At 33.8% G+C, this 24393-nt stretch overlaps 1 protein-coding gene across 2 annotated transcripts; it reads left to right on the top strand.

Annotated features, from left to right (window-relative positions):
• LOC120337435 (uncharacterized) lies at positions 1 to 23416 on the top strand. 2 transcript variants are annotated; one of them, XM_039405189.2, is made up of 30 exons: positions 1 to 59; positions 5634 to 5847; positions 6336 to 6442; positions 6685 to 6862; positions 7207 to 7584; positions 8017 to 8152; positions 8548 to 8684; positions 9433 to 9554; positions 9773 to 9886; positions 9980 to 10055; positions 10409 to 10559; positions 11187 to 11425; positions 12563 to 12663; positions 12765 to 12879; positions 13295 to 13479; positions 13621 to 13883; positions 14056 to 14263; positions 14498 to 14800; positions 15021 to 15183; positions 15363 to 15554; positions 15881 to 16017; positions 16177 to 16270; positions 16497 to 16696; positions 16772 to 16948; positions 17331 to 17572; positions 17670 to 17866; positions 18113 to 18309; positions 18786 to 18870; positions 18980 to 19154; positions 22850 to 23416. In XM_039405189.2, the coding sequence occupies exons 2-30, from the start codon at positions 5664 to 5666 to the stop codon at positions 22884 to 22886; spliced, it is 4893 nt and encodes a 1630-aa protein (XP_039261123.2). In that variant the 5' UTR covers positions 1 to 59; positions 5634 to 5663; the 3' UTR covers positions 22887 to 23416. The 2 variants fall into 2 exon arrangements, with proteins under 2 accessions (XP_039261123.2, XP_039261122.2); XM_039405188.2 differs by lacking the exon at positions 1 to 59 and adding an exon at positions 4893 to 5032.
• The last annotated feature ends 977 nt before the right edge of the window (positions 23417 to 24393 follow it).

The following is a 24393-nucleotide window of genomic DNA, read 5'->3' as shown; positions in this document are numbered from 1 at the left end:
CTGCGTACCATCGTGACACTGCCAACGATTTCATAAAATCGGAAGCAAAGCTGTAACAGGTATGTTGGAATTTATTAACAATTGATAGCAATTTTTTATTCTTGTTATCAATGTTTTTTCTGATAACGCAATATAACATAAGAGAAGGACTTTGCACTTATATACATATACCGGTAGTATGTTTACCATTATATACTATAATAAGATCTCCCTGTTGGTATTTAAATTAATATCCATTCTGACGAATTTCAAAAGTGAATTTGCTTAATGCAAATATTTCGTTTATCAAACCGAAATACATTAAGTTATGGTATAGATATAGGAAAGATAAGAATTACCGTTTAATATATTTGGGCCAAAATGAACTGAAATGGAAATTTGAGAAAATAAATGTTACGACAATTGATATAAACAAAGTTTAACTATTTTAAGATTGTGCAAATATGTAGCCTAATGTACACATTTCGTTGTTTCATGCAGAAAACAATCAATTTTTATGGTACTACATCTAAGAACGCAATAATAAATACAATCTTCTTTCGTAACCAAAGAAATATCAAAAGATATTGAATTTCAACGTAATTTTTACGTAAACCGGCCATAAAAAATTAGAAAAAAGCTACCGAAAGAGGTATTGCACGGACAACGTTATATTTTTCATAACATGTTTACATATACGATATTGGATATGATTCCGTGGGATTGTTTATGTACTTAGGTTAACTCAATTATCAATAAAAAAACGTTGAAAACATTATAAGGATCTATCATATTCTACCACAAATATTTTTTTGTATATACTTTCCCACTATTACATGTTTGTACATTTTCAATTTTTTTGATGTTGAATATCGTTCGCTGTAATTCCTGTTTGCTGTTGACAAAACATGAATCGTCTGCGAGTAGCGCAATAAAAACACAATTGAATCTTATTTGTTAAATGCACTGTTAAATGAAAAACCGTTTTCTTTTTAAATTGACTCTTATAATAGAATTTCTTTGAAATGTTTCATATAGTAGTAATATATAGGATTACTATAAACGAAAGAATATAACGAGAATCGTAATTCTAATTACATTTAATAGAATTTAACTCAAAGACTTACTCAAGTTACAGCTCATTAAATATAATTTGATATATTACTTTTATATAGGTAATACATGTGAAACAGGGGATCCATTTCTTATAAGGATATCCTTATAATTATACGATTAGGCCGCAAGGAAATTTTTGTTAATGAATTGTTTGTACAGAAAGGTGTTAAAATTTACACAAGTGACGTCAAGCACTTCTACTTATTAAGCAATTATATTTATGTAATTATTTTATTATCATTGATTTTAAGTGTTAATAGTGTTCACGTGTGTCCGGCGACGAGAAATTTTCTCTAAATTTGGAAGTTACCGCGTTCGTGAAAATTCCGTAATTGTTATATTGTACAAATAACTGATGAATTAGGCGAAAGTTATTATGAGGGTGTTCAAAAAAATTCTAATCTTACGAAACCAAATTATTTATATATTATAAATGTTTTTTTAATTTAAAACAGAAAATATTAGGATTCGCAGAAACGAATTAACAATATAAGAAATTAATTTAAGGGTGAAAGTTTAACATTTATATAGCCAGTATATACTTGTGAAATCTTATCTTCAGCAATATTTGGTCTAAAGGATGTTAAGAACTTTCATAACAGGAATAATATGCAACTTGATACATCCTGGAGCAATTATGTATATATATAAAAATGTTATCTCAATTTTGAAACGATGATTTGAATGTATGTAAAATTTGAATAAATAACCCTCTACATTAATAATTTTTCTATTCATTTTTACTTCACATAATTCCGTAAAATTAAAATCAATAAATTATTTCAAACATAGAACCTAATAGAATTTATTAAAAAGCTTGCAGCAATGCATGACTAGATTGCTAAGAAGCAGGAAAATTGCAGCCATCACAAATACCCAAGAAAAATGTATTTCGTAATACATTTTTGATTTACATTGCAATATTATCATAAATTCCAAATTATAAATCGTGGTAACTGTTTGCAATTTGCGATAGTCAGAATTATGAGATGTTATCTTTTAATTGTGCACCGGGGGTGCATTTTTGTTTAAATATTTAGATATACTTTGAATAGAACAACGACTTGAAGTAAAACTATTAAAGACTAGTTCCTGTGGCGGTGTATGCTCTTGCGGCGGTTTATATCGTCAATGCTGTTTTTAAATCCCCGTGACATAAATAAAGACAAACAAAGCAATGATCACCTCAAGCTCACGATATTTGCGAAACAATTAATTGAACTTTGTCATTAAAAGCTTTCATAATATTTTTCCTGCAGCCCGACGCGTAAACAAAAGTTATTGCAGACTGATTGCAAGTGCGTCAATAACAACAATGCCCACGTATGACAGCTATATCATTATGTAATGTTTTGACATCCCCGTTACAAAGAATTTGTGCTGCTTTTTTAATATTTTTCCTGTACAATAGTATTCTGAGAAATGACGTTTGAGCCAGCGCGAGAAATTAAAATAATATTTTTACACTCAGACAAACTCTTTATTGTTCTTTGCATCACTGGGTTATAAAATCTACACAGAGAAAGATCCAAAAGATCGATATATTTTTTTTTCAAAAGAACTTTATCAAACTATCCCGACAGAATGTGATCAGTATCAAATGTAAAGACGTTTGTAGAAAAAAATTCGGTGTATCAATCTTTAAATTTTTAAAATCGTAGGTTTTTTAAACATAAAAACGATATAAAATTTCGTGAAGTATATCAAATTAATTAACTCCAAAGACGCGAATAAAACAAACATGATGAAGCTTTGAACAAGGAATCGTTTAGTATTTCATATTTGTGTTGTCGGTGAACAGAACCTCAATATTGAAGATAATCATCCAGATCATATATCACCAACGTGATAACAACAATAAATATAGGAATAGTTAATTAATTTTCGTTTTAGAAAAACCAGGTAGAGGAAACAATTAATCATCGTAAATTGATTTTTCATTAATTTTGACTTTCCTGATTTAATTATAGGAATTTTTTCAAAACTTTTTGAAAGCAGCTTTGGGACATTCACTTATAATGAGTGTTCCATGTCAATATTGAATTTGAGGGAGGGTGGGGTAAAAATATATTTAAATAAAATGCGTACGTCGATCAATTACACGACAAATGCCACAAAGGAAATTAACGTGAATGAACTTTTCGAGTCATGTATAGAAGATATGGTATCAGGCAAGGTTGTGCTATCAGCATGGTTTTATTATTTATGTAATATAAATTCGTTTAGAAATGCGAAAAAACTTAAAACTTCGAGAAAAATCTACTAAAAAAATTACAATTCCGTTGTTTAAAAAACTATGTTTGGGTTCTACAAATTTTGAATTTGGATACGTTTCAATCTTCATTTTTTGGATTATATTATTTATGTTCTTAAGATATTTCCTACAGATAATGAAGTAAAAGTTGTTATTTTGGGGAAACACAAAAAACTAAAATACCTTTCATTTTCAATTATAAAATTACATAAAAGCAAAAATATCAGAATATTTCACATAATTTTAACCCTGAACGGAAACGCTTTACTGACGAAACGCTGACAAAACCGTCGATTGTCCAAAACGGTACGGGGTGGTACGAACTATAAATTGTTTATCAGATAAGCTGTAGCAATTGTTTCGCATATTTCGTAGTATGACTAAGAACCGCTCGACCCGTATTTTTTCAGGAAACTTACTCATTTTTAACGGAGTTATGAGCAAGTAAGGATATAATTTAAACATGATCCATTGTTTTCATATTAACTCTCATTCACTATAAGTCTATTTATCAAATGATAGCTAAACACAAAGATCGGTAACTGAATTTATTATTACTAAGAAGAAAATAAATTTAAGTATTGTTATCGCAATTTCTGATAAACAAAATAGAGAAGTTAATGAAAGTTAATCAAAATGTTCAAGAAGTAACAGTTCGTCAACACTTTCTGTTTAGGCATAAATGTAAACTTTGTGTAAGCATGAATTTTGCAGTCATTAATAAAAGTTAAATTACGACAAAAACAAAATTTTGTCTATACATCCCACGCAAGGTGAACTAAATCAAATGCGTGTCATTTGACGATACCTGACCAACGTTGTTTATAAATGAGTGTGTTGTTTGTTTACGTTACAACGTCCATTTGCCTTCTAAAAAAAAACTTTTGCGTTGCTCGTACAATTTGACATATTTTGAATTTTAACCTGTAACCCGATTTAATATTGTATCAAACCAAAAAATATTGAATAGCATGTCAAATCTGATAACGTTTGTCAAAGTTGTTTTATTACAGATATGGAATAAAACTTTACAACAGTTTTTTATATCGGCAAAAACCGTATGTGCTATCTTTCCTGGCCTAACAAAATAGCAAATATTTCCAGAAGAAATATCTATAAAGTTTTGAATATACAATGATTGTGATTAATATTCAATACGTCGTTATACCATCGGGCATTCGAATTTTTTGGCGTATTATGATTTTTCTTAGCAGCCCCCTTTCTCGACAGTTTGAACTGAAATGAAGAGCATGATCCCCGACTATGATTATTCGACTCTTTGCAAGGCAAAAGAGAACAGTGTTGTGTGTACCGTTTCTGTTGTCCACCATATCGTTAAAATCATATAAAATACCTCTGACGTTTTAGCGTGCCTCGGGCCAATCCATGAAGTTGAATGCAGTATATCACGAATAGATAGAAACGATATTATTTTTTCTCATCAATCTTTTTTCGTCGAGGGCTACTTAAATTCTGGCGATAAATAGGCGTGAAAATCACGACCAGAATCATGTCTAAGGCATACGTCTGTGGAGTACTTCCGTTCAAAAAGAATTAGTAAAGAGCGAAATAATGTATAAAGTGCTAGAATAAGATGAATGTCTGTTTTTAGATGGTAGTAATTGGCAGTAATGTGGTTAAACATCTGCTCAGCAGCTCAGACACTTGATTTGATGAATTGGGGTTGGTGGCAAATATATTTTTTAGGTGTTATGGATAAATTAAAATGCAGACATTTAGAATCAACATACAGAGTGAGATTCTCAAATAAACATCTCGCGTTAGATAAAAGTCGTTAGTTTAGCAACCGAGGTGAATTGCGCATCACAGAGGAGATTCTCTTCTGTATTGATTACGTCAAAATTAAACGAACGTGATTTAATATATATATTTCTGCTATAATATGAAAAATGTCTCATATAATAAAAGTTTGCTTTTTAAACTAAAAAAGAATTTAACTAGACCGATTCTGAATGTATGATCTCTAACCGCTATGAAAACAAAAATGAGCTCAACGCAATACCCAATGAATTTTGCTCTTTCTTTTGAAGATTGAATCAAAGCTTACATGTTACAAAAACTCATATTCATTGACAACATATATACTTAAACCTAAACATTATCTCGTCATCGTGTAACAGCGAACGACATAAATTAAATAAAAAGGTTGCATAAAAATCAGTGCTTATAATTAATCAGCAACTTACAGTGGGTATTATAACGTTTCTGCTGAACTAAATACAATTGAACTTTAACAATAGCCTATCATATTTTCTTATTTCAGCTATACTTGTGGCGCTATACTACCATAACAATGAGAAAGATATTGCTGGCACTGCTATGCCTTGGTGCACTCGGGATTGTTCATTGTGACAACGTATTTTCACTTGAAGAAACTGAAGAAAATGTAGAAGTTGTAGAGGAAGATACCGAGCCTAATTTTGGAAATTTGGGATTAGACAAAGAAACGGTTATTCAAATGACATCGACATTGACAAGTATGAATTCTGATCGAACAGTATTTCAAAATTCAGTAATTACGTATTGGATGACCGAGATATATTTAGAAACTTCAGAATATCATATAAGTTGTAAATATTTTTACGCAAGGAAACAGAACATAAAAGTTGTAAATCGCTAATATACGAAATCACCCGTGGTCATATTTGCTTTATTAGCTATATATACATCAATATCATTTAGTTTCAACAGATGAAAAACTTCTGGTGTTGGTGGCGTACAATGTGTTATTATCATTTTTTTTAAATTTCTCCAAACTCAGTGTGAGAAAAAAATGCACTCTAGTAAATGTTAATGCAATTTGAGTAGTTTCAATACAAAGTTGTAGTAAATCAAATAAATCGTGAAAAAATGATCCGTTAAACAAAGATAAATATCAAAACAGTGTAACTTTGGTTTAAAGCAAGCATTCTTCTCGCCATCAATAAGAAGATAGTAATATTACGCAAAAACTACAATATTTCAGGTTTGGTCTGTCGAGTACCAAAACGAAAACAACAAAAATGTTTACAAAAGAACATTACTGAAGCAAGATGTAACAAAAAGAATTGCTGCTACGACGACACTAATATTGTAAGTATTAAGCGAGAAGGTAATCTGAATCTTTTATAAAACTGATAAACCACGAATGAAATTCACGTGTATTTTTAAACATTTATAGTAAAGATTAAACAGAGATGTGCTCTAGTTAAAAAGAGGTATATGACTGACGTATGAATGGTCTGGCAATTTAATTGTAGCTTGAGAGCGTGCGTTAAGTTTCAGTTCAAATAAACAATATGAACAGATATTTGATAAACTTGACTTTGTTACAGGATAAGCCAAAATGCTTCAAAAGAAATACGCAACAATACACAAGATCAAAAGCAGAAGAAGTCCTATCCGCTATGTTGGATGATGATTCGTCGAGAAAGACCATGTATCGGATAACGACCATTGTAGACCATTGGTTAAATTGCGTGTTCACAGGAAAAAGGCTTCGAAGATTTTGTGGTAACTTTCTTCTGTTCGGATTCTTCAATGAACAATAAATGATAAGTTAAAATACGATGATTCAACTTTCTGAAGTCTACGCGGTCATTTGAAGAAAATTATGACGCAGTTACAATGACGATATATGAATGTAGACTGCGGATAATATTTTAATAGTTGCTGGTAGAAATAGTATGAATACATAAATAATCCTATTATAAGTTAAACCTGTTCTTGCAATATTGAGAAACCTTGATCCCTTCCTATGCGGACTGTTTTTAAATCGTTGTTCGATACCACATCACAATTTACAATTTTCATAATTATTATGAATAACAATTAATAAACAATATATCATTTTGCAGACAGAACTTATTTACTGGGAGATAAAAGAGTATATTCCAACCCCCGTACGCCAAGAACATACAATCCAAAGCCTCAGCCGTACAAACCAAAACCCAAGCCGTACAATCCTAAACCATACGTGAAACCAACGAGAGTGTATCGACCCCGTCCAACACCAACACCAACCAAAAAAGAACTAGAAATTGAAGAATTTTTGAAGCCTTTAGTAAACAATTTCAAGCGGACGAGAGAATATTTCTTGGCAAATCTCATAAACGAACAACAACTTGAACTCATTATTGTCATTTCACAATTTACACCGCAAGAAGAAGTTATGCTTAGATCTGCAACGCCTACACCTTCGATACAAATTTATACCACAAGACCAACAGCTCCCCGTAAGTGTTTGTTACAAGATATTCCACCTTTTAGAACAAATATTCGTTCTTATTGCTATTAATGAGAAGCGGCGTGAATAATGTAAAATATGTTTTTTATATTAAAACGCTAAATGACAGCTAGATCACTAACTCAGAAGTGAAGAGAATCCACGACCAGGGTAGTGAACAATTGAGATAAAATCAAAAATTCAATAACCGATGAAATCGGATCCTGAAAATTTTGAAGAGAAATATTTAGGATAAATTATTTAAATGGTAATGTTTGTTTTATCAAAAATTGATATGTCATCATTAATATTATAGATTTGAAATATTTCTTCACTTTGTATTTCAGTATGAATGAATTTATTCCAACATATTCGCTATATACTCGAATATTTATATATAATGGGTTTCTTAAATGACGGAAATGTATATTTTCATGTGCAGGTTGTGGATGGTATCCATGGGGTGGCTGGAGTGCCTGCGAAGGCTATTGTGGAATGGGAGTGAGAAGAAGAATGCGTCGTTGTAATGGATGTATTCCAGGTGAAGGTGCATGTCAAGGAAACTGTTTTGATTACAAGTGAGAAATTATAAATAATATCAAATTATTTTTTTAATTTTGCAGTATTTATTTTCAAAAACAGTCTACGATAGAAATATGAGCAGTCAAGATAGTCGCATAAGTTGAGTTAGTGTCATCGATTTTTTTATAGCTGTAAACAAAAAACTGTATAAAAATAGAAATCCCACCTTATTACATATCTAATTCATAACTATTCAAATCAAGTAGCATTAGCGAGTAGTATAATAAAAAATTCAACAAACGTTTGAAATTATTTTTGATTCCAGTAAGCGGGCCGAATTTTGTGTCTTCAATTATTTTCAAAATCTTATCATTGTATATTAAGGATAAGATTTTTAGTTAGGCCAAAGATTGTAATCTATTACCATTTCTCTTTTACTTGTTTCGCACAGAAAATGTGCCAATCCTGTTGGCAATCAGTGTGGTTACTGGAGTGGCTGGTCAGGCTATGGTCAATGCAGTACAAGTTGTGGTAAAGGATCACAAACTAGAACGAGAGTTTGCTATGCGGCATCCGTGGGGGAACCAGGTAAATTAATCGGATTTTTATCATCTCAAAATTTATGAATCTAAATGGAAAATATTTTGAGGAATAATATTAAAAAAAAAATGCTACAACGTTAGTACATGATTTCCCAATTTCGTATTATGCTATCACTGACGTGCTGTGATTGCGACGTATCACAACAAGTCTAAAAATAAATACAAAAAGTGCGAGGATGGTACAGAACGATACAAGTCTGATGATGATATTTCTCTCGTTCAATGAAATGAAAGAACGTTGATTGTTTAGGAAGTGGTTTTAGCGTTAAATTAGGTTGTCAACGCAGTTCTTACGTGCTTATAAAACATTTCTGCATCATCTAAGAACATGTAATATTGAATTGATAGCACAGAATCGACAAAACAATTATGCAAAATTTTCTTCACCAAAAATATCGAAGTGCAATTACACTTTGAAAAAAAAGTTTTTGCTGTCGAAAATTTACCAAAATAGGTTCTTTTTAAAAACAAATTACGAGTATTTTTTTGTTGTTTTCAAATTCAAAATACTAGTAAACTTTTTGCGGTACGATGTAGAGTCGACATAATTGGCTGATAAAAGTGTAAAATTACCAATTTCCAGTGTCACCCACGCAGGTTATTTGATACCAATAAAAAATATCTAAAGTGGTGCCGGCGAGACAATTTTTATAGATCGTATCATTTTCAACAACTTTAAATTAAACTAATATCTGTATAGCAGAAATTTATTACTTTAACATGTTACACAACAGGTTGTATTGGTGTTACTTCGACCTCTAGAGAATGTCACATCGGAGATGGATCCTACAGCGCGTGGTCTGATTGGACGCCATGTTCAGCGTCCTGTGACGGGGGATTTTCAACCAGGAAACAGGTATTTAGACTTACTTGCTTATGTGACATTACAATTCTTTTTCAGCTTTGCTTAGAACAAAGCCACGGACGTGTGGTAGTAGAAACAGAATCTCCGTATGATTGTCTTTCTTGCCCAGTCCAATCTGTAAACCCATTATATCAAAGGATACGTTGTTGTGAAGACCTATTGAAAAGTAGATTGAGTTTACTCATAAAGATATTGTTTTTGACTTTTAGATACATACATGTGCATTGGACGACAAAATCGAAGTCAGAGCTTGTAATGAACAACCGTGCTGTGGTAAACTGGGATGGAGCATCTGGTCGGCCTGTTCAGTTACATGCAATATGGTATGGTTTCTACTTTCATTTGCGACAAATTCTATGCTGTTCTGTCCATATTTCCTAAACATATATATATAACGCTTTACGTTTTACTTCAAGGGTGTCCAAAGACGTACACGAGCTGATGTGTGTCCAGAAATACCAGACGAAACAGAAGCACAACCATGCGACGCAGGTACGTTCAAGAAGAGAAAAAAAATGGAAAAAATCTTGATCTAAAAAAAGCCATATCACAATATAAGACTGCGGGACAGGTGATTAGTCACTGAACCGGTGCAGAACGGTCGCTTAACGGAGTTTTTTTAAATTACAAGCAATATATATAAATAAGCAATAACTTAAAAATGATATAATTAAACAATTTATTAGTGAAAGATGACCAAGAAATACAATTCATGGAGATGTTGGATGTACTCCCATCGCCAGCATCAAATATCTTACCCCTTCACATAGTTACAAATTCCCAAAAAGATTGAAAAACAAGATTTACTGGACTCACCAATATTATTTTCTTTCATTCATAAACAGGTCCAGGAAACTACGGAGATTGGTCTTACTGGGAATCTTGCTCGACAACTTGTCCTGGTGGATTTCAATCCCGCCGACGAAGTCACTCATGTGGGTTAGATGACGAGTTTGATGTACGTCAGTGCGGTCAGCCAGGCGTGTACTTGGAATGGTACGTTATTTTCTTTACACAGTAAGCGCGTCTTTGAAACGAGAGCAAAATTCAAATGGGTACTCCTGAAGTATGCGCACCAAGATGGCGCACAACCTGAACCCTAACCTGGTACACAACCTGAGTTCAGGCTGTGCGCCATCTTGGTGCGCATACTTGAGGAGGTCATTCGTAGGCAGTCAACGTAACGGGAAAAAAAAGTTTCTTCTAATCAAGATACACAGCAAAATTATGTGTAAAATATAGTGTTCTATCTATGGGACAAATTGAAAAAAAATGAAAATTTTAAATAATAAAAGTAATGACTCGATAGCGACGTCAACCATCTTTACGTAATGAAAATTTGAAATAAATAGTCCCTTTAATTGCGGCAAAAAACTTTTTTATAAACAACTAAAAGAATTCAACAAACGATCCATATTTATACGGTGTGAGCAATAATAACAATATTAAGGTATAGCAAGTATATATCTTGGAAACGCTTGTTCGGAAATTTTAAGAGTTTAAAGTTGAATTTCAAAACAGAAATCTATTCGCAATTGAATTCTACAAATTGGAATTTGAATTGCCGAGCATTTCTTACTTGGGTTGTTGAAAACAATTTGTTTTACCGAATAATGTTTTCAGGTCTAACTGGACTCCATGCTCAAAGAGCTGTCCGGGTGGTACCAGAGCCAGATCACGAATTCATACATGCGAAGCTGAAGAATTTGAATCAGAGACGTGCGGATTTCCTGGTACATGGGGAGAATGGTTGGCCTGGTCTAGTTGTTCTTCTACTTGTCCTGGTGGCAGCAGAGTTAGAGTAAGATACGATTCATGTACCAACGAACAGGACACACAGATCGAAGATTGCGGAGAAATAGGTAACCTTTCATACTGCAGCTAAAACACATTGTGATGAATGGATATCACTGTGCGTAATCAAACTTAAAAAAGCATTAGTGTCAAAAATAACAGAACTTCATGTACATGCTCGCCTATGCTGCTAGCAAAATAAGAAAGCGATGCTAATATATATAGACAGAAAGGTCAAAACGAAGTAGAACGGTATTCAATCTGCCACAGCAGTCTACCAGAGCGCAGTCTTAACGACTAATCATAACCACTAACGCGAAACAGACACAAGGTGCGCAATTTTTTAATTTCGATGACGTTATCGCACACAAAAAAAACGAACCACATAGAACCCACAAAATTGTTTGAAGTAAAAACAATACTTAACCACTGAAAATTTCCAAGCAATTGGTCTAGTAATGAATAAAAAACGCGATTTTTTTAATAGGGTAACAACAAGAACGAAAATAAAAAATGACAAAACGATTCATTGGTTCACTTCGTGTCATATAAGAATTGTTTGAATGACATGCAAGCTACAACATTTCCTCGCAAAACAATGGAACTTTAATGCACAATTGTTGTTTTTCGTGCGGAATCTATTAAACATATTGAGTACATTCATTTGTGGTCACTGCTCGAATTTTTTTATTTCCAACATCACTTAATCTATAATTTTAAATGAAGATAGAATGGGTTTTTAATGGCGAATAAAAAAGGCACATGCTCGTATTAATAACAGAAGGGTACCAATTTGTACAACAAGTTCAACATACTTGAATTAATAAATTAAAAATAATTAATCGAATTAATAATATCTTAAACTACTCACCATCCTGTAGCTGCTATGCTATTAGAGTCATCTTTTAGTTCTTGATGTTTTCAAGCGAATGTGACGTTTAAAAGTTTTCAGAGCAAAGCGATTTCGGCTTATTGACATTAGTGTCAAAGACACGTAAAGTAGCATATTCTTTTAATATGGTTGGTCGCATGCGCTCTATAGCTTACCCAACTCTCAGCTATAATACATGAATACACTAACGTACAATACAAGTCGGTACAGGGGCATGGTTCTGTTTCACATTAACAACGGAGCTGTGTGTTATTGATGACAATAACTAACGTCCACAGTAAAGGAATTATTGAGTATTTTTGTTATTTTGCAGGTGGATACACTAACTGGGGATTCTGGTCAGCTTGCAGTCAGTCCTGTATCGGCGGTCAACGTACTCGTCTCAGGTTCCAAGTGTGTACAAGCGAAAGACAAGTAAGTACACATAGCTAGTGATTGCTTAGTTTAACAACTTTATATTTGAACAACATATCAATTTATCCATATATTCGATACTAACATGCTTAATCTTGCAGGAAGACTCTGAAATTTGTGGATCTCCTGGTAGCTGGGGAAGATGGTCTGGATACAGCGACTGCACCAAGCAATGTGACACCGGTACCCAATTCAGAAGCAGAGTGCATTCTTGTCGTAAGTATCATAATAATATAGCATTAGATAATAATATCCATTGTTGAGACTTATATTTTTACAGAAGAAGTTAGGCGTCGTTATCCGACGATACATTTGTCTGTGATATCTGACATATGTGAACATGGTTCACAATTAGTATCAAAGCTTAGAATTCTTAGATCACCAATCAGGAAGTTATTTGAATGCTAAGCGCATAATTAGCCCAACGTCGAAAGCAACGAGCAATTCCCCGACAAACAAGTGTTTTTACAAGAATTCCCTACGTTGTGTTTACAAATACATTTCTCCCGAGGGCATAATCGTGATTTTTAAATTTTTCTTAAACATTTAATTATTGATGATATGAAAATAAGTACAACCAATAAAAAAAAAAAACGGTTTCAATAATAAAATCATTTGTTTTTGCATACAGCTATCGCCTTGCCAGGAAATTCTGATGGTACAGAGCGAGAAATTCGAGTATGCAACGAAAGACCATGCTGTGTATTCTTACAGTGGTCAGACTGGAGTACTTGTGATGTCACCTGTCTGACTGGACGAAGAAGAAGAGTAAGAAAGAACACTTGCCCTGAAATTGATGATGAGATTGATGTCGAGGTAAATTATGTCCCCAATTTCTCATTTATTTTTTCTACCCGACTTCTTCCACTATAAGGGTCAACAGGACTGACAAGACTCGGTTTATTTAAACTAAATTTTATTATATAAAATAGTAATCTTTACGTTTTTGTTGTTCAGATCTGCAACCAAGGGCCAGGGTTTTACAGTCAGTGGAGTGATTGGTCAATCTGTTCCAAAACATGCCCAGGAGGGTCACAGGCAAGAAGTCAAACGCACAGTTGCGGAGCACAAGACAAGGTCGAAACAAGATTCTGTGGCGAAGATCCAGGGTACGGTGGTTGGGATGACTGGAGTCAATGTACCGTCACTTGCGGCGGCGGGAACCAGTTTAGAAGGCGACTTCACATTTGCGAAATCAAAGATCCAGAAATTCAAGTCAGGTTTGTGGAACGTTTTGTTGAATGTTATAAGTGACTTATAAAGTAGGTTATTCCAAACGTTACTTTGAGAAAATCATTCATATCATGTCATACATGTTTGGTTTAGTTTTCCAAAACGTCGCCTTTTCTTTGTGCGCCATCATACCAATTGATATTTTGAACAATCTCACAGAGAATGCAACACAGATTCTGGAACCTACTTACCTTTCGAAGAATGGAGCAGGTGCTCAAGAACATGTCCGGGTGGTCAACGAGTTCGAACAGCGAAGCATACCTGTGGAATGCAAGATAAGATTGAAGTTGGTGAATGTGGAGGGCCAGGCGGTTACAGTTCATGGTCTGATTGGACCGAATGTAGCAGCACTTGTACTGGTCAACAGGTAACTTATATTATTGAAATATCAAGTGGACATAGTGAGCGTTGTTTATTGAAATTGTGTTGAAAATGTGAATAGACTAATTTATCGAATACCTTCACCGTCCCATCAATGCTATGCAGCTTCCATCATACTTGACGAATGTAACCATTGTTATCAATTTTTTTCTTACGTGAAGCATATTCGCTTATTTTTTCGTGTCACCCACTGTAATAATAGCAATGACATATTTTCTAGATTAGACAACAGATTCACAGTTGTGGCCTAAACCCACAAATCGAGAGACGAGTGTGTGGTAGTGGGGGAACTTATTCGGAATGGTCTGATTGGGGACCATGTTCTCAGACTTGTCTTGGAGGAGATCAAATGCGATACAGATTCCATAACTGTGACGAACCTGTCGACACTGAATCGCGTATTTGTGGACAACCACCTTTCCATGGACCGTGGTCACTATGGGGGCCTTGCTCCGTTACATGCGGTACTGGAACAAGAGCGCGAAGACGGTCAGGAATTTGTGGAGCTGAAAACGAAGTTGAGGTCAGTTTCACTAAATGTTAATGTTTTATATCCCAATCCAAGTTAGAAAATTATATTTATTGTTTGTTGAAAAATTTTTATCAGCCAGAAATATTTCAAAAGTTATTGTTGTAGCCAATACAAAAAATGCTCATTGGAATATTCGATATATAATGCTAATTCAACAACGTGTTTTCTGTTTTGAACTTGTATAAATATTATTTTTTGTTTTTAAATGTAGGCTGAACCATGTGGACTTAAACAATGTTGCATTTTGTTGGAATGGACATCCTGGTCATCGTGCAGTACTACCTGCTTTACTGGAGAGCAGGTCAGAACTCGGGCTACAACTTGTTCACAAGGACGTCCAATTGACACTCAAATTCGCGAATGTAATGCAGGAGGTGCGTATTCTTCTTCATTCGTGTAGAATGTTTTTCAACGAATGAAATATCGTGGCTATATACAACTATTAATTATTAAAAGGGAAGTTATAGCAGAATGTTGACTTCGTAGAATTTAAATTTTATGAAACATATGCACTATTTTTCATACCTCGTCATAAACTCTTACTTTTACCCAGATGGTGAATACGACAGCTGGTCACCATGGAGTCCGTGTCCCAAAACTTGTGGAAGCGCTATTATTTTGAGACAAAGAGAACACTCATGTTTGCCCGACCCTGACAGAGATGTTTCACCGTGCGCCACTCAGCCTTGTCCTGAATGGGAACCGTGGTCAATTTGGGCAAGATGCTCTGTTACATGTTTCAGAGGTTAGTGTGCATTAAAACTACCTCTAACTTCTGCACAATTTTTATACAAAGTTTCCAAGTAATTTTCAAAGCTTATATTGTAAGTTCAAATAAAAGTGTAATACGAATGTCATTCATTAAGCTGTTTCAAATTTTGAGGATTGGAGAAATGACATCTTGCACATGACTGACTCTGTTCATTATTTTTGTAAAATTCAATTCAAACAAATCTTAGAAAACTTTGAAATCAATGACAATCTATTGGATTATAATGTATATAGATATGGTCGCGGCGAGCAATGCCAAATGTAATCTCGGTTTGAGAAACTTGCTTGTTGTGCTTACAGGAACAAGAATTCGAAGCCGGCAATGTAGAAACGGTAAAGTTGGAATGATTGGTTGTGACGGAGAAGCATTAGAAACTGACAGCTGTACCATATCAATGGGCCAATGGACAGAATGGACCCGATGGACAAGATGTTCGGTGTGTAATTTAGAACGTTTTATCTCATATGAGTTCCCTGTTGGTCATTTGTTATACGTTGTCATTACTACTCACATCAAAGTTATGCAAATAAACCACCAACGAACTGAAAATATACTGAAATTAATTCCCATCGCTAATGCGGTTGTTTTCTATTAGGCTACCTGCAAAGGAGGATTCCAAACGAGAACCAGATCTCATACTTGCGGACTTGACGACGAAATAGAAACACAAGTGTGTAATACACAACAAGGTTAGAAGTGAATCACAATCAGACCAACTCTAGATATAAATGTAATATTATTAGTATAATTGAATGTGGAATAGATGTCACAAACCACCAGTTGCGTTTGCTAGAAGCAAAATGTATTTGAAATATAGCGACGTTTACGATTTACTTTAGTATACCAGCCAATAATAGGTAATAACGCATTTCAGTACTTGTTTAATCTACATGACCAATAATTTTTACAAATCAGGCGACTGGACGAACTGGGAATCATGGACTGATTGTAGCGTAACTTGTGGTGGGGGTTATCGTTCAAGAACACGGGGTCATACATGTGGTGAACCGGATGATTCGGAAGTGGATGTATGCAACACTTACCCAGGAGACTACGGACCATGGTCTGTATGGTCACAATGTACTAGAACGTGCGGAGGAGGCACTCATACCAGGGTAAGTAGTTGTGACTACTGCGATAGTTTTATGTACCCTTCCTATTTATAATTTTGGTTAAATGAACGCTTACAGACCCGACGCCATTCGTGCGGCCTCGACGATCAAATCGACACAGGAGATTGCAACACATTTGGTGGTGCTTGGACGGTCTGGGATCAATGGACAACCTGTTCGAAGTCATGTGGTGGTGGACTTAGAACTAGAAGAAGATCACACACCTGCGGACTTGATGATCAATACGAACCGCAGGTACGTCCACAGAACATTAAATATTATTCATATATTTTTGCACTTTATTGCAAGAGAATTGTCCATTTTGCATGTATGATCTCACACATAACATCATATTTATTCGTTTGAAACACTGTGAAACCAATATTTTAGCGACTATGACAATTGAACAATTACAACTATTTCTGTGAGAATTACCGCTTAATATAGAAAAAAAAATTAACATATATGTATGCATTTATTCATGTACACGTTGTTCGATTATCTTAACCTTAACATAAACTTAACAGTACAGAATACAGTCACAACACCATCCATGTTAGAAAACCAGATTGTATGTCTTCATGAAGTGTTGTTATTCCATGTTTGAACAAACACTATGTTTTTATATTCGATATAGGCCTGCAATGAAAGAGATTGCGAAATGTGGTCAGGCTGGACGGAATGGAGTAGATGTTCTGCAACATGTAAAAACGGAATCCAAATTCGTACCCGAGAGTGTCAATACGGACAAGCTGGCATGGCTGGATGTTTGGGAGATAGTGTGGAAAATCGAGAATGCAATTTGGGCAATGGCGAATGGAGTGATTGGAGCGATTTTACACCATGCTCTGCAACTTGTAAAGGTGGTGAACAAACCAGGTGCGAATTTTACGAAGTCCTTTACATGGTGTTGTTAGCCCCAAGATAAAAACATTTTAAACAATGATTTATTATTCCATAATATTTTGCATATTAGATTCCGAACACATAACTGTGATCTTGATCCCGAAGTGGAAGTGGTTCCTTGCAACACTCACAGAGGTACATATGGACCATGGACAGATTGGACACGTTGTACAGCATCATGTGGAGGAGGAACTCACGTTAGATCTCGCTCACATACTTGTGGTGAACCCGACGAAGTTGTAGCCGAACCCTGTAACACATTTGAGGGTAAGTGCCGTGTATATTAAAGTATATATTCTTACCCAATTGCGAGCTATCAGACTTTCATTCCAATCAATATTTTAATAATGGCTTGGTAATTTATAAACCGTCGTTCCAGCCGGTTTGAACCAGCATTTACAGGTTTAGAAAATTGCTTATATTATTGAGGACAGTTGCAGTTACTATTCTTTACGATAACCAAGCCAAGTTGAAGAAGAATGCATGAATTTATTTTTTATTATTACTTTGTAGGTGACTATCTCGAATGGTCACAATGGACTCCATGTACCACAACTTGCGGTGATGGTACCAGGACAAGAATGCGAGACCATTCGTGCAACAAACCAAGCGAGCTCGAAAAAGTGAAATGCAATACCAGACCATGTGCCTATTGGTTCGGTTGGTCTAATTATGGACCGTGCAGTGCTTCATGTGGTGAAGGACAAAGGGTTAGTTACACTATATTTATTTTAACATCAATAATGCTAAATCATATGTATTTAAAAACAAACTTGGAAGAATAAATTAACCTTTTTGTTCCATTCAATGATTCTTCGCCCTATTCGCATGAAGGGAATGTTGATTAGAAATTTTAAATATATTCTGACAAAGATTTTTAATATGATTTTCTGATTATTATTGAAATATAAATTATCAAAGATAAGTATTTCGGTTACGTATTTCGAGTCCCGAGTGGAGGTTGGTGTAGCCTTACACATTTGCAAGGTAGAGAGACTATTAGCTTTTTATGACTATATGTAGGATGAATGTATATTATATTTTTTACGCTAATGCTCCGGATTTAAGCGTAGCTCAGAATTACTCATTGAAACTTCCGTTTTTTTGTTTGTCATTACTCAATCCAATATCAACTTTGTATGTAAAAAAGAAAGCAAGTTCAAACATTTCTCATTTATTTTTGTAGGTGAGATCCAGAATATGTATTGGTGGAAAACCAGGAGAAGGTTTATGTTTTGGTCTACCAACCCATACGGAATTCTGCGACGCAGGTATAATTGGTTTTCAAAGTGCTCATTAGTCTTGTATATTTTATGAATATTACTTGTATAACTGCGTATGTATATACCTGAAACAACTAAGAATATCCTTGTTTTGTAGGTCCGTGTTGCGAGTGGGGTTGGAGCGGTTGGAGTGCCTGTTGTACAATTCCCGCCGACGGAGATACTTATGGTGAAAGATTGATTCAGAAACGTCTTCGAGGAAATAAGTGCGGCTTGGAATACGAAGAAATTACTAGAACATGCCCGCCGGGTGAAAAACCAGTTTCAGCATGGTAAGAATTTTCTTCTTCTTCTTCTTATATATTGTCACAATCACGAGGCGCCATGGTTGCAACGAAAAAAGGATCATCTCGTATTTTCGAACCCGCTAGGGGTCAATAAAGAGTAGACTGTCGAAGTGCTGGATTTGATCTTCCGAATGTTAGATCACAAACAAAAACAATACTGGAAATTTCAGTATCGCTTTTGAAAATTAATTTTAAATAAGTTTGAAAAATTGGGATACCAAATTGTTCATGATCCCTCCTTACTTTAGGAATAGAACTTTTCAATTTATAAATATAGCAAAAATCCAGTACAATTTGTACCTTTCTCATTCAAAAACATTACTTATACTAAAAGAATATTTATGTTCTGCCACGGTTTCATTATTTAGATTGAGAGAATTTTTCAAAGGTAAAAGCAGATTAAATACCCATTCGAACCTATAGCAACATCAAGTTTTATTTGATAGAAAACGAATGATATTAAATAAATATGTCTTGATAATCTCGAAGTATATTTAACCAATGACAAACTAGCCAAAGGTAAAATATAGTGAAGTACCCAACATTTGGGCTCATAACTGCTCCTTTAATTGTCTTTACAAAACTTGTAATAAATAGGGGTTTGTACAAAGTTCAAATGCAAGTTTTAAAATATTTAAAACTAGAAGATATACGTTGATTCATGAACCTTGCCTTAAGGTGAATAACAATAACCGCATGGCGCCGTCACGTAGAGCCTCGCGACGTTTGACTTGTTATGGTAAAATTGGCGGAAAAGTTATATTCAAAATCCCTGTCCAAAAATAGCGTTATTAAATTATTTTTGACGCAATGTAATTTAAAAATAGCACTTTAGGCTGCGATCGATATTCTGTGATATTGCGGTAACGTCGATTGAAATCGTGTAAAATTAAATTAGGTCGTAGATTCCCTAAATAAGGGATATACCAGACATTCGAGACATGATGGAAGGCCATGTTCGTGTTAACTTTAAGTAAATATAGGCCATATATAAAGTAGACTGGGATAATTCAAATCAATATCAATAACCATACTTGAATGGAATATCTTTTCAGGATACGATAATTTGTTATGGGCGCTTCGGAAAAAATTTGTTAAAATCATGTTTTCTTTTACTAAAATCAAGAACACATGTTGGGTGACAAAGAATATGCTAAAAATTAAAATTATGGGTGATATTTAATGACAGAGAAATCAATACGGATCTGAGGATTCCAGAATTCATTTTATATAGTTCTAATGAGTTTTCATTCCCGTCACCGATTTTTGTTCACCGTTTGAATAAAACTAATTATTTCATCTACTATTTAATTTCTAAAATTCAGAAAATTACTAATAATATTTCCATTCTTTTAGATTAGTTGTATAGATAAATATTCATTATTAAAAAAATTCATTAATTAATCGATTCTTCCTAACATTCATTTTTTTAAATTAAAATCATCGATAGTCATTTGTACACCTAGACATTTTTGTTTATGATTTCATAGATAATTTCTAAGTGATAGTTTTTTTTAACTACAATCTTAATTGAAGTTTTCTTTTTAAACAAGGTGTCAATAATCTTCTTTGAATAGAATTGTATTAATACCAACGTTAACGTGGATTCTAAATTGTCTGATATTTTACATGCAAACTAACTCATTACAAACTAACTCATTAACTTCTATGAACAGTTCAAACGAGCGAAGAATATGGGTGGGAGGTGTATATTGATCAAGGATCTGCTGACAGTGACCTCAAGCATAATATGTGCTTCAGATTATCAAGATCAATTATCTCAATTTTTCATGCTCGTACGATCGATACAGCACAACGATATCCGTTGAACTTGATATATTCAAAACCGTATTCTTTTTAAATCTGAAAAATCCGTTTCGTATAAATATCTTTACCTGATTACAGCATGTCTTGCCGAATCTCAATGTATCGCTTCATCTTCCTTCACGCGCTTGCTGACTGAAAAATGCTCATTGTTGTTTTACGCTTTACTTTATGACGAATACTTTAAATCATATTCAGCTTATATTTTCTCAGGCTTCTTTGCGCTCATGATTCTTTGGCTGTACAAATAGAAAAAATAAAGAATTGTGATTAGCTGTAAATTTTCGTATAATATAGTTGGAGCCGTTTAACAAGGCAAAAGATTTCTTGGAGCCGTATATTACATTCGAAAATCCGGATAGAAAACCGTAAAAACTGAATCGTTCAAGTATCATTGTGTTCTGATTAGTGGCTCACAAAAGAATGATTTGATTGTTTAAAAACTGTTGACAAATACTGTTCAGTCGCTGTTACTGCGTTAATCCCACCAAAACTCGTCAGAAGGGAAATAAGTTCATGCACGTGCTTGCGACAATTTGCCAAAACAATATTTATTAAATCGACGTCAAATAAATTAACTTGTGACTTTTGATACGATAGGTATATCTCATAAAATTAGTTTTACTAGATAAAAAGGTTGGTTCAATATTTAAAATTAGCTCCCAAACACCATTTCACGGTATTATTTCTCGATACAACAAAGAAGAACTGGAACTTCCAAGCAGTATTCAAAATAAGATACATCGAAAGGGCACAACTTAAAACTGTTTCGCACAATTATTTATTGCAAATTTGTTGACCATTTCTAGGGTAACGTTCTTACTTGACCATAGACGTACAGATTAAATGACATAAACATGAATAAAAATTTAGCCAAAACGGAATTACCTTTTCATCGTTCGATTTAATTAAATACCGACATGTCTCCATCCACGTTTCAGATGATGAGGTACGGATATTTAATTGTAAACGACACAAAGAAACAAAGTGAATATCACTTATTACAAACAATGGGAACGTGCACAAACATACATACTCCTCTGTGACAGATAAACCTTAATATTATTAGTTTTTTCATATCTGATATTAAAAAATCCTCAACGCAAAATTACAGCGCCGCGTGGAGCATCGCGGTCGACAGTAAATTGTAGAAATTATCGTCCACTTCAGAGCAAAAATTTTTCTTTCCGTTCGAATGTAAAATTTATAATATCAGCTAGCGAAGCATTTTACCACACAGGGGGTTTGGTGATAATTGAAATAACGTATTTTACAATCGAGGGCTAACTTAAAATAAACGTAGTTACTATATTTGTGAATCTTGGTCCGTATGCTGATGAACACTGTTGTTACACATCTATACGTAATGTATCAAAATAGCAACCTTATTGGAACAATGATGGAAAAGGGAATTGTTCTTAAGATCATTTAAAATTTGAATTAAATTAATTAATTTATTATTATAATAAAATCTATTAATTTATTATTGATTTATTAAATTAATTGAATTAATTTGAATTAGGAGTGAATTAAATATACGCCTGGTAATGAAAATTTACACCAATAACTGATGAATGAAACGTGTCACATCGTACACAAATCAACAATAAAAAATCGGGCATATTATATTGTTGAGCCGTTGAATATACATAATGTATAAAAATAGCAACCTTATTGGAACAATTATAATGAAGGGAATTGTTCTTAAGATCATTCAGAATTTGAGCTGATGTATTTTCTGAGTAGTATCCAACAAAAAATTTCAACATTTATATAAATATATATATATTGCTCACTGTATCTTTTAAAATTCAAAAACTATGTTTAACTACATTACCCATTTTATCCTATTACAGTAACGACGAAAGAAAGATCTGGAATCCAACGTACTAAACAAGAAATAACAAAGAATGGGACGCAGGAGTTCACATAAAGAATCCATTTTATATTTTTAAGAATTAAAATTCATCGTGTTCTCTGACCCCGGAAAAGAGAATTTTGTATACGCATGCATTCCATACGTTATTCACAACATTGATAATTAATTGATTATTGATAATTAATTTATTCATGTTTACGTATTCACGAAATTTTCCGTTTTAGCTCCTCCCCTCCCCGTTTTTACATGAAAATAGATGATGAATTAATTTTGGCAAGCGACAGTAAGAAATCATGTATTCCGATGCCTCATTTTATCCTTTTTTAAATGTTTGCGATGATATTTTATCTGATAAATGATTTTTTTGTTATTTTGACGTTTGTTGCGTAAAAAAACTCTTAACCCTCGCTTGTTTACAAATGCTTTGTGCAAATGTTCCAAATGCCGATAAAATCATATTTAATAAGATGAATTTTGTTTATCACATAAAAGTGTTAATAATTTGTAATTTAGATGATAAATAAAATAAATATGAATATTGATATTTGTTGAAGTTATTGTGGATTTCAGTTTTTCGGTTGTTTTAGGGAATCTATTTTCTACGATAAAATACTCAAAACAAATTCTGAGCAGCACTAAGTTCAAACTCCGGAATCAGTATGTCCAATGAAGTGCAAATAAAAACGAAGAAAACATGAAACTACATTACGCCCAAGAAAATGTTTTTGATACAGTTTCAGAACTCTGCTCTGTGAAATCCATTTCCTTTGGCAGTTTTTATGAAGGTGCTGATCAAAACTAGTTCAAATGGGTTATTCCGAGTGAACCATATTTTGTCTCGGGGTATATATTGTTTTCTCACGCCTATATGCCGTGATTTATTTCTCGCGTTATTTTTTGCTCATAGCGTCTCATGAGTACTTGGAGAGAAAAAGAAAACGGTTACAGTTAGTTATACCTTTTCAAGAGCGGATGACAAAATATTGTGGACAAAGCAAAATACCCCGAGTTTTAAAATCGTCTGGATGATTACAAATCATCAAAAAGTAGGCCCCAGCAAATGGCGTCTCGCAGGGATGATGTAAATGAACCACGTAAACATCAAACAATATTTATCCGATCAATTGTACCATATTTTACTCTAAAATATCTTACATGTGCAAGAATGTTTAATCTGCTACAGCAAGTGTGTGCAACTTTTATTACAGGAAGGTCAGATACAAGTAAATAAGGGAAACCGCGGACCGCAGCCCTTTTTTAAGATGGGTTTCTATAGTTGAACGCACTTTGTTACTGATCTTACGGAATTGTTAGAGGTCGTTGCAGAAATGGTCAAAACGCATAAGTTTCTAAAGAAAACCTCTATTCAAATTTATTATCACACTGACATTAAACGAATTCAGTGAGAAACACGTTTTTATAACATTGTGCATTTTACAACAGAATTTTGTTAGCTACTTTAGCTGATATAACAGTGGCACTGGTATAGGCTTTGCGACGCAAAGGGATGGGAATTGCTCG

This window comes from Styela clava, chromosome 10 (assembly GCF_964204865.1).
Source record: "Styela clava chromosome 10, kaStyClav1.hap1.2, whole genome shotgun sequence".
Lineage (NCBI taxonomy): Eukaryota > Metazoa > Chordata > Ascidiacea > Stolidobranchia > Styelidae > Styela > Styela clava.
The sequence above is the reverse complement of the archived record's forward strand: the minus strand, read 5'-3'. Positions and strand labels throughout refer to the sequence as shown.